The sequence below is a fragment of the Falco peregrinus genome, chromosome 2 (assembly GCF_023634155.1).
Source record: "Falco peregrinus isolate bFalPer1 chromosome 2, bFalPer1.pri, whole genome shotgun sequence".
Lineage (NCBI taxonomy): Eukaryota > Metazoa > Chordata > Aves > Falconiformes > Falconidae > Falco > Falco peregrinus.
Window position 1 is genome coordinate 77,187,893 of NC_073722.1, and position 14,943 is coordinate 77,202,835.

General features: G+C 40.8%; 1 protein-coding gene across 5 annotated transcripts in view; it reads right to left on the reverse strand.

Annotated features, from left to right (window-relative positions):
- Window positions 1-14,943, reverse strand: part of TMEM154 (transmembrane protein 154) — a 39,767-nt gene that overhangs the window by 10,779 nt on the left and 14,045 nt on the right. For 3 of the 5 annotated variants that reach the window (XR_008745885.1, XM_005232545.4, XM_055796446.1), the window contains exon 6: window positions 8,102-12,412. Coding sequence is in view for 2 of the 5 variants with exons in the window: in XM_005232545.4 (XP_005232602.2) it covers window positions 12,397-12,412 (16 nt within the window). In the remaining 3 variants the exon portion in view is untranslated. Of the gene's footprint in view, window positions 1-1,838; window positions 5,555-8,101; window positions 12,413-14,943 lie in introns of those variants that run through there. The other 2 variants (XR_008745884.1, XR_008745883.1) reach the window with 2 other exon arrangements.

Here is a 14,943-nt window from a genome sequence, read left to right on the forward strand (position 1 = left end):
ACAAGGAATGAGCTTGACCTATAGCTCCCAGGTCTTGGACTCTCACCAGTGCCGATATTCTTCAGCCATACTTATGCGTCCTTCAAAAACAGACTCTTTTTCCAAGTGCGTTGAAGACTGCACAAGAGGCATCTTGGCAGCTGCAGGACCTTAGGGATGTTAAACTCTTCTAACCTTGTCCTGGCCAACAAATGTCTCTGCTTTAGCTGACAACTGATGGTAGTTCAGAGCTCTTATGTCATGGAGGGGAAGTGAGATTTCTTCAAAAATCTTAGTATAACAAATGCATCCTGGTCCTAATTATTAGAGATGTTTCTTATTTCTGCTTTCCGTTTGTCTAGCTCCAGCTTTCATCCACTGAATCTTTAAATGTAGACTAGACATTCAAGAACTCTCTATAGTAAAAGTCTCCCAGCATTGAGACATAGAAAATGCTACGATTTTACCTGGAATGTGTTACATGGCAAAATAATATCTGAAATTGTGTTATTTTGAATACATAAATCATTCTTCAATGAGGCAGACTTGTACTTGGAGAATTACAGGCTTCACATAATGCATCTGTCTGGAAACTTCTTTTTCTTCTAATAGCATCCAAACAAAGCACTGTACAGCTGTAGGCACATCCAAGGTTGAAAGAACCTTTACAGAAGTGAGGAGGCTGAAAAGCTTTGTGCAGGTGCTGTAATCAGAAGCCCTTTTCTCTTACTTTGCTGTCGGTTTTAGACTGGACAATTTGAAATCACTGTAGTGTTCTCTTTTTCTTCCACAATTAAGTTAGAAAGCAAACAAGCAGAATAGTGACTATCAGTCACTAGAAGCTACATCCACCTATATAAAGGAAGCTATCAGGATGTGTAGATGTCATCTGAATTGCAGTGCACTTTTTATGGAATAAGCATTTCATGAGACAGCAGTTGGATTATCTGGCTCTTGCTCTTCCCCTGCCTCTTCTCCCGAGTGTTACACCAGGATCTTTCTTCCACACTCCTCTGGATGCGTACTTGGTCAGCCTTGCCTTCCCACCCCCCCCACCCCCCTCACCCTAGTGTTTCCCTTGGGTTAACAGCCTTCAACAGTACAGGTGGAAACATTTGCCTCTATGTAAAGCACATTGGTTTAGGCGTCATCTTGGGACTAAGAATGTATATATTTAACCAGGAAAAGAACAACCCTTGGCTTTATCTCAAAACTGATGATGAATACAGGCCTAAACGTGCTTGTGCAATCTGTGTATAAAAATCATCTTCTGCCCCTTCTGCTAGTCATCCAGTCATCAGTCTTTCAGATGATGTCGATACTGCAAAGTTGAAATGCCCTCTGCTGCTCTTGGCAGCCCTGCTAAGTGCAAATCCCATCAGTAATTCAGAGCCAGCCGCCCAGGAGAGCTGTAGCCCTGGGAGGGGAGCCTGCCCTGGGGAAGGGGGCTGGTGTCATTGCTTCTGCCTCAGAAAAAGTAAAGAATTGACTTTGCAGCTGGGTAGTGGTTGCAGTATCCTTTGTACGGGTGGAGTGCAAGATAACTTGAAGCCGTATTACTGCTTCTTCCCAGTTTAAACTGAGTAGGAGTAAACCCAGATCCCAGTGTAACCTGGCACAGACGGAGTCCTGCTCACTTATTTCCTGCTGCTGGCAGAGACAGCCAAAGCTCCCTGCTGCAGCCTGCGCAAACCTGGGTGCGGAGCGAGGTGAAAGGGGAGGAAAAGCAGAGCAGCAAATGATGCCAGGAGGAGCGCCTCAGCCAGGTTGGGGGCCAGGGAGTGAGATGCTTATGTGGTAATTGGAATAAATTCTATAAATGCAGTTTAGAATGGATGGAAGGATGCAAGCAATTAATCTGTTTTATTATTTTTAATTTCAGCTTTATATTCAAGTGTAAAACATTTTATGTGCACAAATGCAAGAATATGCAGACTGAAAGTAAAAACAATGTATGTGAACTTTCATATTAATCTGAAATAGGTTAGAGGTTTATTGCTGGGAGAATCACTAGGGGAAGGGATTTTGAAGCTCCATGCCTTTGCGAGGTTTAGTGAACGGGGGGGAGGCAGAGATGAGATGCAGGGAGCTTGGCAAGCCTTGCTTGTCAAGTTGTATTTGCTGCAGTACTATGGGGATGGAGCCTGAGGGGAGAACTGGGACTGACTTTGGTGCAGAGGCACTTGCCAAAGCTGCTGAGCCCTTACAGCAACCCTGCCTGGGCATGAGGAGAGGACTAGGTGGGCTGCTGCTGGGGCACTCCTGCTCACTACACAGGGGCTGCCTTAGGGAGCAACGTGGCTTCAATGTAGGCATAACCCAAGTGTTTAAAACTGGTAAAACTTGACAACAGTTTTGGCTGGTTGGGGGATTTTTTTGGCCTAGGTTTCCCAGAACTACTGCAAGTGTAGTTGACTTTCCCCGTTGGTGGTTAATGAAATGGGGATGAGAGGGAAGTGAATCGCTGAAGCTACAGGAAAATTTATTTACAGGAGAACAGTAATGCTGTATATCAAGAAATTTTTTGTTCTGTCACTTGATAGCTCATCAGGCATAAGGAACCAGCAATGGCCTGTCTACACCTGAATTATTTCAAGATTAAAAAGAACTTTGTGATAATTCTATGAGAATATAGAAAGAGACCTATAGAGATGAATGGTAGCTGGACTGAGGCCAAAACCATCACATGCCTTTTTGTTGTAGTTGCATAAACAAAAGATGAGTAATTTCCCACTCTCCTGCTCTTGTCTAAGATCTTTCTTGTCATAGATAATTATAAATCAAAAATAATGAACTTCCCCTTTAATGCATTTCAAGCTTTGGCATGAAGTGGTATAAACAAGTTCTGAGGTCTAGTGTATGGGAGCATTAAACCTAATTATTAATAAATAACACTTGATCAAAAACTGAGGGAGCAGTTTAGGGCTGGTGTTATTTTATGCTAATATGTATATCCATAAATAGTATTAACTGGAGTCTCCTCTGACTAATCTTGTGTTCACAGAATAGATACACTCTGTGCAAAATAAATAGAACAGAGGAGTCAGTTTAGCGTGCTGCCTGCCTGGACCTATAAGTCCTCCCCCAGACCTCGGCTCTTCCCATGCTCCTGGAATGCACAAGGATAATACTTCGATTCATGCCTCCTTCTGGTTTTTGCTTTCAGTTCAGTAATTTGGCTCAAGTGAGGTAACACAAGGATCTGCCCTTTTTAGAACTATGGTCTTTTACAAGTTGACTAGTTCTGCTAGTTTGTTATTTTGAAGTTTTCCTACAAAGCTGTTCACAGTACTAAAACCTGAGAAGAATTATCTACAGTTAAATTTGGTGCTAGCAGTATGCTTTACCTTAGTATTTAAATTACAGCGAAGAGGACTTTCATTGTCCATGTGTTTTCTAAAAATTCTCTTCTGTGAATCCAGCTAATGCATGCCTATACAAGTCCTGTTTTTTTCCTCTAGGGTTATAGGCTCCTTATTTTATAACCACTCAGTTATTTCTCCTTGGTTACCCCTTTTATCTGTGTACCCTGACAATCACTGCTCCACAGACAGCGATGCTTTTTGCATGTATCCCTGCATTGTTATCCGAACACTGGATGAGCCATCTTCTGAAAGATTTCCACTTTACTGTCTCCATGAGTCCTATTTTCCCCTCTTTGCTGTTTGTGAATAAAGCATTAAAACCTTTGACATATCTGACTATATAGTGACTGAAAGAAACTAGACTATGTAACTGCTCCTGGAAGTTGCTGTCTGGTTTCTTCTGTGTTAACTTACACAAACGCCATACAGCCTAGTGGATAAGTATGTACTTTCCCCAAAGAAAATGCTTGTACTTTTGGGGGTGGGGGGTGGTGTGGTGTGTGTGGTGTTTAATGTGCTTTCATTCTTCCTTAAACTGCCCCTATTTTGCTACAAAATATTCTTAAGATTTATTTTAAATCATTTAATATATTGGAAAAGTAAATGATGCTCTTAAACCATCAGGATCAACTTTGCCGTACTTGCTTGAGAGATGTCCTGTTTGAGGGGAAAATGGTTATAACAGACGGCAAGTATAGTTTTCAGTGCCTTAATGACATTCTTGTATCATTTAGACTGGTCTGTGTGACTAGAATGGGATAAGACTGAAAAGCTCTGGCTGAAGATCATACTTCTCAGGTGTGCTGTGGGAATCAAACCCACATGTTGCCATGGAAGAAATCTGGGCTGTGGGTGACCCTCTCTTGGGAAGGGTTTTCTTCTGGCTGTGGCACTGACCAGCACAGCCTCATCCCCTGAGGTAGTCACCCTTACAGCTGATCCTGCGGCTCAGCAAGCCATCTTGTGAGCCTGCAGGGTGATGGGCAGGTAACTAGGGTCAGCAGTGCTCCCCAGAAAGTGCTGGGAACCAGTTTGCTGGGAAGAGAGCAACTGGCTTGCAACCAACCTGGGCCAAACCCTGGAGAGCAAAGCAGGCCAGCCAGTGTCCTGTCCCCAAGCTGCAGGTGCTGCTGCCAAGGCAAAGCACCCCCAAACCCTGGGCTCCCTCAGTACTGGAGGAACTGAACTACAGTTTGATGGGGAAGATGCACTGCAGCGATAAGCACTTCTGCAGCTGCAGGTTGGGATTCCCTCCTGGGGGTGGCAGTCAGAGCATCATTTTGAACCTGAGCTTGGATGTATCTCAGGCAGAGCAAAGCGGGTGCCCTAAGCCAAAGGTGGACCTGACTAAACCAAAAATGCTGCTTTACTGACAGCTGGGGAGCTCCAGCCACTTGCTGAAAAGATGACCCTTTGTTTCATGCTAATACCATGTTCAAATACATATAAAAGGAATCTGGACAAGGGCTTTTTGAGACTATTATTCCACCCTGTGCATAATTCACTTGTTTTTTAATAGCTTTTACTGGACTTTTTTCCATGTGGTGAGTGCTGCTTGCTGTATTTTGCAAGAAAAATGTAAAGCAGAACAAGTGCGCAGGTACTTTAATCCAGAAAGAGCATATGCTTATTTTTGGTAGCTACAATCTGACTACAGTAAACAGATATTAGCTGTAACTTACTCTGGCAAGTGGGAACCTCAGAGGTCTGAGGCAGATAATTTATTGCTACAATTACATCTACAGCCTGAATGCATTTGCCACAGAGGCTGGAAAGGCTAAAGTTGGGGGTTTTTTTTCCCAGGTATTATTTGGACCTGTTGTAAAAGAAACAAGATGTTTCAACAAAAAGCCCAACTAGCATCCTGGAGAGTAGAAAGCTAATGAAATTAAACTACTATGTTTATTTAAAAAAAACAACAAACAGGAAAAAATGTGGGGGTGTGTCTGCTAGGATTACTTGAAGAATCAGAAAACCCTGCTGCTTCTGTTGGGGAAACCTGCTAGTTTTGGTGCCTTGTGACAGCAGCAGAGCATATGCCATTTGCTCCTTATTCAGGTTGTAAAATAGAACAGAAGTCTGATTACAAGCAAATCCCAAGTATATTCATGAAACCTGTCAAATCTGGTAATCATCAGAGATTATAAAGCAAATCTTCAACTTCTGCTCCATGTGTGTGCACATCAGACAAGCATATAGATCTTGTCAGCCTGTGAAGAAAATAAAAACTGAGATAATAACTGCCTTCCTGGTGCTGACAGTAATGTATGCATCTTCACTGGGTATTGCTCCCCAAAATTAAATGTGTAAATTCAAACTCAGACTAGGGTTTACTTTTCTGGGCTGGTACTTTTAGCAGTAATATCCAGGTGGGTGTTTTTGTACTAGGCTTTCTTTCCTCTGGCTTAAAAGGTACAAGTCTCAAACATTAGCCTCTTCTGTGAATTGAAGCATAGAGTTGCTTGGTGTGTGTATGTGTGTGTTAACTACGCTAATGAATCTCACACCACTTCTGGTCTTGATGTTAGTATTTATATGGGACTTTTGTCTCAACTTTCTTCCAAAATATGTTGAAGCCCCTTTTTTAGTAATCTTAAAAATTTTGCAGAAGTTGAAAACCACTGAAACCTCTATATTTTGAAATGTTTACTTTTGAGAAGTTGTCCTTCTCATGAAATAACAGCTACTCAAAAGATGTCCTGATCCTTCTATTGAGATCTTTCTTTAAAAAAAAAAATCAAAATTAGCTGAATAAGAGCTAGATTATTTTGTTTTGTTCCCCTTCTCTTTGAAGGCTATGGCACATCTAACCTCTTTTAAAAATGAGGGAAGGCAAGAAACCTCATCTCTGTGCCAAAATCCTCTTAGTGCATATCAAATGGCTTCTTGTGTCTTTCAGGTGCTCAAATTAGCAATTTTCATTTCTCCATTTGCCAGAACCAATCTGACAATTCTCAAATTAGTTATGCATTGCTGGTAGAAAAATAACCATTGAAAATCTGGTAGTGAAAAAGGGCAATTTAATATACAAATAAAAACCTGTAGGAGAGTTCAAATTGGGCTGTAATAATGTACTACTTGAATAATCCCCAATTTGTGAGCATGTCAGGGCAATTGTGGCTTTCTGTACCAGTGTGTTGCTGCTGCTTGGGGGGGCTGGTTGCAGAAATGAGGTGCGGTTTGCTCCCAGACCCATGCTGTGTCTATAACCTTTCTGCTTTCAGCATTACATTTCAGGCTTTTAGCCTTTGTTAGCAGAGAAAGGCTATTTCCCATAAAGCAGATGATACCACTAGCACTGAGATACATATAAAATATCTTGTGTTTATGACCATTCACGTGGTTGCACAAACCAGCTGCCCCAGGGCTGTGTTCTGCATTGCAGAGGGGGGTGGCGGTGCTTCCTGCCCTCCCTGCATACCCCTCTGCGTCTGCCTGTGTGCTTGAAGGATTGCAGGGAAGCACTCCCAGCCCTCGGCATGTGGGATCCTACCCAAAATCGGGCCAGGGACCTAATCCAGTGCAAAACCAGACCTGAAGCATCCATGTGCTGGAAGGGCATGGCAGCTTGTGGGAGAGCAGCTGGTGCTGCCCTTTGCTGGCATGTCAGACCATACTGCTGCTATTTCCTTTTTACCCATATTCACAGATAACATGATTTTAAGCCCTTTTAAAAACCGAAGCAGAATGTAAGTGCTTGAGATGTATTTCCATCTGTGTCAATGATGATGGTGGTGCAGGATTTGTCCTTCGCTCGTCCCTGCTCTTGTTTCTCCTTGCCAAACTCCTTCCCCCATGACCCCTTCCAGCCCCCTTTCAGTGCCCACTGGAGAAGCCCCTTGTCCATGGGGCAGCCCTATGGTACTGACAGGGCAGGCACCAGTGCCTGGGGGTGGGGGAAGTAACTCTGTGACTCCCCATGGTGTCAAAATACTTTGTGGGGCTGGTTAGTAGAGTCCTCTTTTGCACCTCCCTTGAGAACTAGGCAAGTGTTGCCCCAAAAGACAGATTGTCTACCTGCACCAAAGGACAAGTTTCTGGCTGATGTGACGCCTGGGTGAGAGACAGAGCTAGTTTCTGCCTAGTCGTGGCTCTCATTGAGGTTGTTTGAACATTAAAAGCACTAAATGGCATCAAGACTGACGAGCTTTCTGGATACTCCTGGGCCATTCTGCTCCCCTCTAATGAAAATGTCTGTTGCAAAAATGGATGAAAGTAATGCTGTTTCATTAATCTTTTCTAAATCTCTAGATGCAAATATCTCTCCTTCTTTCCACCTCCTCCCCCCCCTTTGCCCTTAAATTTGCTGAAAACTATTTTTGCAGCTTCATCAGTTTAGAGACTAATTTTTGTGCTTAACCAGAATAACCTGAGAAGTGACTGATCCTTAAAGAATAGTCATCCAAAGAGAAGTCATGGGGGGTATTCACAAATTACACTGGAGCCAGAATTTGACTATTGATAAAAACAATCTGGAATATGCCAAAAAAATATCATGAAATATAAAGCAGCTTTTTGGCTTAGGCAAAATTATTTTCAAAGCGCTTCTGTAATTTGAAAAGGCTAATGCACTAGCCTAGGCTTTTTTGCCTGGATTTTAGGAACCTGATGAGAGTAATCTACCTACATACCACATTTATCTTTGTACCCCTTCTAAGGCCTGAGTAATTGACATCAATAACAAATAATTATTACCCATTGACTTGAATGGATTAGCAGGACTATGGGGGGGAAAAAAAGAACCTGTAGATGCTAAAAACTGCTATAAAAATTTATTAGAAAATTCTTTAAAATCTCAAACTTGTATAAACAATTAAGCAATACTATGTCTTTCAAATTCTTTTGTAATGTAAGTATTTAAAACAGCTGTTTGATAAAAGTTGCACATAGCAATTTCACATACAGAAAGTAAACAAAAGATGGTTTTATAGCCCTCCATGTTTAGCACTGTAAAACCATTTACTTTTTAGAATTTTGGATCAAGAGTTATCTATGGATTCATGACTTAAGACTACCTAGAAATGAAAAACAACTTTTTTTTTCTGAAGTTCATGTTAGGGTTATATGCTTTACAAGTGCAGGATTATTGGTATTAATTAACTGCTGACAATGCCAGTAACCTTCTGTTTGTAACTTTATGGAGGAGTGATTTCTAATTAGAAAAAAAAATCTGTTAAAATACTGATTTATAGCATACATAGGAGAGAGTTCTTAATTACCCTTCTTTTTATCCTTGTATTTCTAAAACAATTCCTCCTTTGGATCTGTAGCTTTTCTGCGTTCTATAGGACAAAAAGCACTCACACTATAAATTAGATATTGAATTGTCTTGAAGTGTTGGATAACTACTGAAATAATTGAAGAAAATGGAAGAAGAAACAGTTCCTTAGGGATGCTCACACTTGCTAAACATTTTAGAACAATACATAGCACAAGTGACTTTGCATGCTTTTTCTCGATTCCTATTGGCAATATTAAAATGATAAGATGCTAGCAAATTTTTATCTGCTGTCTTGTTGTCCTTGTTTTGTGGGTTAGAGGACCTGACTGTGCATCATTTAGGGAAAATTAAGGTGCATCGATAGAAGGTATAAAGGTAATGCTTGTAAACTGGAATATTACAACCTGTTGGCTAATGTGGGAGTGAGATGGTCCAAATTCCCTGTAATTCAATCCACCTATAAGATGAAAATATTGAGATAAAACTATGCGTGAAAGAATATGACCAGGAACTGACAAGTGTAAAACAAGAGTGCAAGAGGCAAACAAGCAGGAGAGGGAAATACAGAAGGGGGTGAGGGAGGAGAGGAGCCAAGGCAGTGACTGTGCTGATGCTGTGCCTGTGAACCCATGGTCTACAGAAAGACTCAGCTGGAGCCTGAGTGAGTGGGTGCTGGGCGATGGCTGTGGCAAATGTAAAAGTCAACATAAAAATGAGGATCAAAGAGACCAGAGGGGTGAAACAGGGCAGTGCAGAGCTGGAGCGAGTGGTCCCCTACAGAGTTTAAGATGAGCATGTCTGCTTGGAGGGGAAGAATAACAATAATGTAAAAAAGTTCAGGGAAAATAGAAATACTAAAAATTGTATTTGTCCAGTACTAATGGAATCCATTACAAAGATCAGTAACCATATTAAAATGCAAATTACTTGACACTTGGTGTGTTTCACATGGGTATGAGAGGATTTGATGCCAGGCAGGATTTGATGAAGTGCTATCTTTTTTCAGTAGTAACTTGGCAACTATGAGATTTGTACTTTTAAAAAGCAGCAGATACAGGTAGTTTATATCCAAAATTGGCCAAGGAAGTGCCCAAAGCATTATTTTGTATTTTTGAATGCTTAGGAAGTTCCCAAAGAGGAAGAGAGATTTCCTGGCATGACAGATTTTAGAGAGGGTGAACAGCGTAACCTGGGTAATTACAGAGCTCTAACCTAGACATTAGTTCTGGGCAAAACTGATTTTAAAGCTGGATGTAGAGCTTGATTAATCATGAACTCTGGCATAAGAATTAATGCTTATTAGCATGAGTTTATAAAAATATGCATTCACTCAAGTTAAACAATAAAAAAATAACAACCCAAACCCAACCAAACAAGAAGATTTAAGTGAAACTAAATTGGTGAGAAACTTACTTGAAACTGCACAGTATTTCATATGGCAGAAGGACCATCCAGCATTGACATTAACCCCAGACCAACGACACATGTGACACAGACTCTTTTCAAATGCTGTAGCAGACCGAGTTAGCGCACTGCATGATCTTGGATGCATGGCTGGGACAGGGTGAAGGATCACCAGCATGGCAGAACTGAGCTATGATAGTGTCACTTTTGAGGGTTGGTTGATTTTCAAAAGTTAAAAAAAAAAGGCAAGGACCTTCATAAAAAAAAGGCAAGGACCCTCATTCTTTGTGTCCCAGCTGTGCTTCAGCTCTCTTCAGGGAGAAGGTGGTGGCTGCTGGATTGCAGAGCTGCATGGGCTGGAGCAAGGTAGGGTGAGGGTTGCTGCTGGACACCAGCATTGCAAATTGCTGCGTCATCACTGACTGCCCTCCAACCACACAGATGATAATGGCCTCAAAATGCTTTTTTTTTTTCTAATCTTGCACCATTAAAGAAAACATTCTGCTTCAGTCATCTTCAGGTTACTGCTTTGCAAACTGTAGGAAGCCTGAGCATAGCATCTTCGTTGGAAAGAAGTTGCTAATAAAACTGCTACTGGAAAATATCCACTTCCGTTTTTTTAAATTTTCTAGATTTCAATCTTTTACTCCTTTTCCCTTGTGATTGCATTATTTTAAGTCAGTATTCTAGAAAATGAGCTTACTGTCAGGAACTTACAGAAATCAAAGATAGATGTGAAAGGTGAACTTAACACTGTTTTGAAACTTCAAAATCATCTAAGCAGGGAAAATTGATTTATCACTCATACATCAAACACAATATTTGCAATAAACTCTTTTGGAACAATGAAGAAATCTTTTTACTCTTTGAGGAAATCACTAGTCATGTCATATACAGTAATGAATGAATATGGTTAGTTGTAAACATTTTTTTCCTTTTATATTTTGACACACCCTCATTTACTCAAAGCTGAACCCTCATCTGTATTTGTCAGCTCTTAGTGATGCTTAGCTGCCATCCCAGAAGCTTGGGCAGGTGGGGGGGGTTGCCCTCTTTAACTAGGCTATGTATGATAACATATTAGTGAAATATTTTCAGGCAAAACAAAACTGATCATAATAAACATGTATTGAGTGGGGAGAAAGTGTGTATTGAAGTAGAAAATAAGGATAGGTAGGATATGATGGGGAGGGCTATGTGATATCTTAGGATGTGGATTTAGTATTTTAAATAAGGCGGGGGGAAGCTTTGCACAGACAAGGATCCACTTTTACATGTGTTACATACTTAAACTATATCCTTTAGAGACATGCTGCCTAAAATCAATGGATGTGATTGCAATGTTTATATTTCCACCTTGAGGTATCCCAGGAGTCTTTTTTTTTTTGAGTATTTGGTAATTAAAAAGGCACACTTTATAAGTCCACGTCTTTCAGATATTGCAAGCTCAATATTCAAAAACAGAAGCAGAAATCTTACTGTGTCTGAAAACTTTGACCAGGTAGTTACATGTAACACTTATGTAAACTTGTGTTTGGTGTGAGTACTGAATTGTTCAATTTTTCAACCTCTCATTTCTAGAAAAAGAAATGTTTTCAAGTTGAATATTCCTGAAGTTGGTGGCTGTTGCAGAAGAGCACTGGGAAGGGAGGCGGGTTAAATGGTGAGAGCTAGCCCAGGGTACTAATCTGTGGGGATAAGGAACTGAAAGGCAATCTCAAAATAGTATTTCTTACCTCTACAATGCCTTTAATTTGAAAACCAAAATTTGAAACACCACAAAGACCATGCCCTCACTGGGCTGCAGTCACTGGTGAATCCTGTAAGAGGCTTTTCAGCTGCTCCCTCTGTCCTCAGAGCTGGTCAGTCCTAGGCTGATACCTCCTCAGCAGAAGCTTGGTGCAACTCAGTGGACTGTTACCCAATAGCAAATTGAAAAACAAATATTGCACAGGCACGAGCTTCACATCCACCAAACCAGGGCAGTTCAGTATTATGGATGATGTTTATACTTAAAAAAAAAAAAGACCACCTACAAAAATCCATGGAGGAGCCCACCAAACGTGGAACAGAAGCGGTTTTAAGTGCTGCACAGTACACAACTGAAGATGTAGACAGAAACACGGGCTGTTTTGAGAACTTCTTGGTGGGGGGGAGAGGCTTCTCTTGATTTGTGGTGAATCTCATTGCAGAAGGAATTTAAATCGGCCCTTAATCTTACTATGGTGCTTTTCATTATTTTTTTTTTCCTTTTCTTTCCCCTTGGTGATGTTTTCTTTCTGAAGTCTGTATGTAGCAGGACACAACAAAAGCACTTGCTTCTCTGGCCTTTTGAGATCACCTATATTTAATCCAGTTCATCCAATATTGGGGGGATTGTTAGCTTGTGTGCTGCTTCCCTTTAACCAGTTCTTTGCTGTTCTGCCTTCATGATTCACCATCACTGCGTATACAGGGAAAAGAAAAAAACACACCAGTGTCATCTGTTGGGTTAGTTGTCTCAGCAGGAAATAATATGCAAGAGTATCCCTGGAGTCTGTGAAAACGTGCTACCAGAAAACAAATGTTGGTCACGCAGCACATGGAACGACCCCATCTGTAGTGCTAGGTGCTGACAGCAAGGGCTGCTCTGAATTCTCTGCTGGGTAGTGGCTACCCAGTGCACCCTTTCCTTTGCTCCCAGGTGAGGACTGGGAAATCAAATTACCCACTTTCCACAGGTGAGGATAATTTTTTACAGATGGAATTTTCCTATTCAGTCTGGGTGTGTAATAGGTGAATTTTCTTTTTGTCCTGCTGGTTTCTGCTTAGCTAGCTTGCTACCTAGCATTTTCTTAATAATATTTGGTTCATTAAAATATTAATAACATGGTTTTTATCAGCTGGCTAGATTTCAGTCAGCAATAACAGCAGGGGTTTAAATCACCTCTGAAGTTCAAAGGGCCACTCGTAATCTTAATATTTTGTGTGGGTTTAACTGTCTTGCTAAACTGAGGCACAGCCTGGGAAAGGAGTATTTCTTTCTGTACTGACTCATTCCTCACCCAGAACATCACTCCATAAGAAAGAGTCACCCTTTTTCAGACAGGAGGAGTAGGAGGGTGCCCAGCAGCACCCAAGGAAAACCAACCCTCCTCAGGAGGAGTGATAAAGCAGGGAGGGATTGCTTCATCGTACTCAGCAGCCTACAAAGCCCCATGTGCTGTGAGAGGAACAGGCTACACTTCTGTTTTGCTGGTGGAGTAAAGGTCCCTGGAGAAAAGATTGGTCTTGCACCCGCTTGTGCACCACAGGAGCATCAGCCCTTGCCTGTCACCCCTGTGCCTACCATGGCACATGGTTCCATGACATGGGAACCCCGGCCCCAGCGAGGCAGGGGAGATCTAGTGGTCCTCTGCTCAGGAACAATCAGGATCTTAGCTCTAGGTTTCAAAGGCAAGCTATATTATTTTAAATATTTCTTTAAAAAAAAGTATATACACATATATTTTTAACTTATCTTATGCACAAGGCAGATGACCTCCACCTATGACGGAGCCTGGGCTGTCATATCTCAGCTCTTGTGCACAAATCTGCAGCCTTGATGGTCATGAGGACAAATTTTTACCATAATAATAGCTTTGTTTCATTTTACTTGATATTCTTTCACTTTTCTTGCTTGAAAGAACTGCTGAAAACATTTACTTATCTGTACATGGTTCTCTTTCTGATGTTATTTATGCAGCTAAGAGTTTGGTTAGGAAAAGCAGCAGATCTTGGTTTGATAAGGTTCAATTGCAGAAATATATAGGAACCAATTTTCTTTTGTTGTTTACCTACCACTTCAGATGACTTTTCACTTTGAAATGAAGTGCGATTCAAAATTTCATGTAAAATGAAATTTGAAAGAGTTGTTTTGACGGAAACACTTAACTTGCACATATTAAATATTTTACCACCACATAGTTTTATTCTTTAAACCTTTTTAAAATTTTATATTAAAAATTCACTTACTCTGAAAAGTAGTTTTGGAACAACTTTCATTCTGAAAATGTCAAAATGTCATTATTGAAATGTTTAGTCTCAAATGTTTTCAAAATAACTTCTCAAAAATCAATTCATAGTTCAAGATGAACTCCCTGTTAGTTCAAGAACATAGTCTTGATGAACTCCCCCCAGCATCTTTATGAAGAAGGAAAACAACACTCAATCAGCTGCGTTCAGTGAAGCCTTGAGACTTTTCCCATATTGAAATAACATTAATAAAATCTAAAAAAGGAATTGCCATAATTTGAGAAGAAATTTGCCCAAACGAAGCACTCTTTCAGAATCTGAAACTGAACCTCATAATCTTGCAATTTGTATTCAACTAACATCTAATATCCTTTGTCTGAGCAGCTCTGAATGTTTTAGAGAGAAATCTCCTTTTTATTTGCATTTCTTTGCCTTCCTACAATTTAAAGGCATAAACTTCTCTACGGTCTGATCCTAAGATACCAGTCATAAGAACTTACGCTTAAATACCGTGTGTACCTTCACCCTGACAGAAGCACGCTTAGCTGAACAGGGCTGCTTTTTTTGCATCAAGGCTTAAGCGTCCCTTTGTGCTTTGACGTGACACTATCTGTTTTACGGGTGGGGAGCCTGAGGTAGGGTATAGCCCAAAGATACTTTTAGCCAGTCAGGAGCAAAACTCCCACCTTCTGATGGGGTTAATGCAAATCCCAGTACAAAAGCACTTTAGCAAGGACGGTATTTAAAAAGTCAGCACATGCTGGTAGGTCATGATAACTTTTTTTTTTCTGAAAATGAACTGTTTATGTTGTGGAAAGTAAACTTAATGCTCAGGGTGTTGTGCCTAAAACACCTTTTATAGTATGTATTTCGGCTGGTGTTAGCATATGGCTTAAGCACTCTTAGTCTTATATTCCCTACCATAGTTGGTGATATGCTCAGCAAATCTGTTCTTAGAGAACCACTGTGCAGCTGCCTCTC